We start from the raw sequence: 2,500 nt of genomic DNA on the forward strand, positions 1-2,500 counted from the left end.
AATTTGGGATAAGGAGTAAGAGAGCTTGTGGTGTGCTCAGATTTATAATTTGAGTGGGGTTAGAATGAGCAAATTTCTTGTTGTTCTTTTCCTCTCTTGGAACCAACTGTAGCAGAAGCAAAGCTGACATGGAGCACGACGCCTTGGCCGATGGAAACCTTTGTACAGAGGCCAGCCTAATTGTCCTTGACACACTGGAGATAATCGCGCAGGTAAGCTGCTGATCAAATAATGCTACCTATCTGCAGCCACGTGCTGCTTTTGATAGAAGATGAAGAACCTGCAGATTCCTTTGCTTAAATAGCATGGGTCTTTATTGATTGCCTTCACTGACAATGAATTTGAAAGAAACGAATGAGCAAATCCCCCCAAAAGCCAGAAAGGCATTCAGTGTGAAGTTCTTAAATTGATTTTGGTGCAATTGCAGTGGGGACAAAAATGCTGTAATCACTGTCGCATAGCACTGATCAATGTGATCTACTTTGATTGTAAAGACTTTGTCGTCATTTATCATGATCATTACCTCTGCCACCGAAGGTAGACGGAGGCTATGTTGTCACCCCTGTCTGTTTGTCTATCTTTGACCAGAATATCTCAATAAATTATGCACGGAATCGGACAAAATTTGTTGGACAAGCTGGGTGTGTGACAAGCACGAACTGATGAGATTTTGGTGAAGATCCGGATCCACATTCTAGACTATTTAAAGTGATTTTTCACCATTGAGGGATGAGACCAAAATGATATATTGCACGATATCTCAAAAAGTTGTTGATGGATTCTCACTAAACTTGGTGGACAGGTTAGGTGTGTGACAAGGACGAATTGATTCAATTTTGGTAAAGTGTCTGCTCCAGATCTGGACACGAGAATTTCTTAATTTTTTTAAGTCATTCTTCACTATTGAGAGATGGGGCCAAAAACTACATATATCACGATATTTCAAAAAGTTGTGGACGGATTATGACAAAACGATGTGGATGAGTTGAGTAAGTGACATGAGCAAGCCGATTCGATTTTGATTCAGATCTCGATCTGGCCTATCAGTGGGATACAAACCGTAAACTGTTCAGCCTAGCAGAGGGAGTAATATACTCCACCAAGTGACAGAAAGAAAGAGACAGACAGAGACATCCATTTATTTCCCACACATATAGAGAGAATGGGTGCAATCTAAATTTGTAGAGGCAAGAACTAGAGGGGATTATGGTAGGATTGGGGAGATAAGGAAAGGACTATGCGGTGGGAAAGGGTGTGTACATTGCAGACAAGGAAGTCAAAAATTCCACCATGTTTGCTTACATAATACATGGATGCCCCCAAATTGAACAGCAAGCCATTTTGAATTTTCTACATAATGTTTATGTATAGTCTGCAATGTAATATATAATTACATGATTGGGAAGATACTTTGACGGTCATGTACGGGCGGTCCTCCATTGGCCAGATAAGTTGACCTCTCCAGAAGGGCACTCAACCTTATAATGAAGGGATCACAGAACCATTCTTTCCGCACTACTTATCTTGTGCTGACAAAACAGAGAGACTGTGTTCACCAGAAACGAGTAATACTGCAAATCAGGAGGCACAAGTTTATCATGTTGCCTGAGGTTCTGGAATGCAATGACCTATTTTTAGAAGGCACCAAGGAATCTTTAATGTCCATAAGCGATTCAGAGCAAATGAGATGTGATGGTTCACGCAATCATTAGTAATGACGTCATCAACCTGACATAATTTGATCAGTCCCAAACTGCTATCCCGTTCAGTATCAACAGAGGGCACTGCATGAGTATGGTGGAACACCATCATTCAAAATACCATAATTTTTGAAGATGGTAGGATGTTATTTTTTTGCAATATTAACTTTTTTCTTTCTTTTTATACAATTGATGATCTTTGAGCCTACATCCTGGCCATATTAGTGACCCCTTGAACCTTCCTTCATAAGCAGTGAACCTCCATCTATGGATGAGATCATTTTTACTCAAAATCAAGGCTCATGGAAGAGTGAGGTGGAAGAGGATAAAAAGACAAAGTACTGATATTGGGACAACAGGCAGTCAGAACAAGCAAGGGAATGAACAAACATGACAACAGAACAGAGAAGAAGGGAGCAAACACATTGACATGCAAGTAAGAGGGCTGGGTTAGGTAGAGTTCATGGGGGGAGAAAAGATCCTGGCTAACGATGGGTGATAGCATGAGATGGTGGGTGCACCTACTACTTGAAGCCCTGAACGGAAGAGTGGGATTCCACAGCCTCAGGTAGTTGTTTCCTCAAATGGAAGAAAGATGACACAGTATATACATGCATGGATTTGGGCGGTCAGCCTGGATTTGGGGAGTTTCAGTCTTCTGGGTTTGCTCTGAACTTACCTTAAAATGTAGTTAGAAATCCTGATATATATTTAAATTTTTGATTTAATTTCCTGCTTCTACCCCCCTCCCCCCCCCAACCCTTTCCCTTTCCTTTCCTACATCAGACAGTCTCCTTGTC

General features: G+C 41.2%; 1 protein-coding gene across 10 annotated transcripts in view; it reads left to right on the forward strand.

The window, feature by feature from the left end:
- Nucleotides 1-2,500, forward strand: part of LOC147024871 (dedicator of cytokinesis protein 7-like) — a 212,571-nt gene that overhangs the window by 180,219 nt on the left and 29,852 nt on the right. For 6 of the 10 annotated variants that reach the window (XM_085885204.1, XM_085885210.1, XM_085885205.1 and 3 more), the window contains 2 exons: nt 113-212; nt 2,487-2,500. The exon at nt 2,487-2,500 is cut by the window's right edge and continues 121 nt beyond it. In XM_085885204.1, the coding sequence (XP_085741330.1) occupies nt 113-212; nt 2,487-2,500 (114 nt within the window). The remainder of the gene's footprint in view (nt 1-112; nt 213-2,486) is intronic. The other 4 variants (XM_085885207.1, XM_085885209.1, XM_085885211.1 and 1 more) reach the window with 1 other exon arrangement.

The sequence above is a fragment of the Eptatretus burgeri genome, chromosome 6 (genome assembly GCF_056783735.1).
Source record: "Eptatretus burgeri isolate ZD-2024b chromosome 6, Ebu_testis_v1, whole genome shotgun sequence".
NCBI classification, from domain to species: domain Eukaryota; kingdom Metazoa; phylum Chordata; class Myxini; order Myxiniformes; family Myxinidae; genus Eptatretus; species Eptatretus burgeri.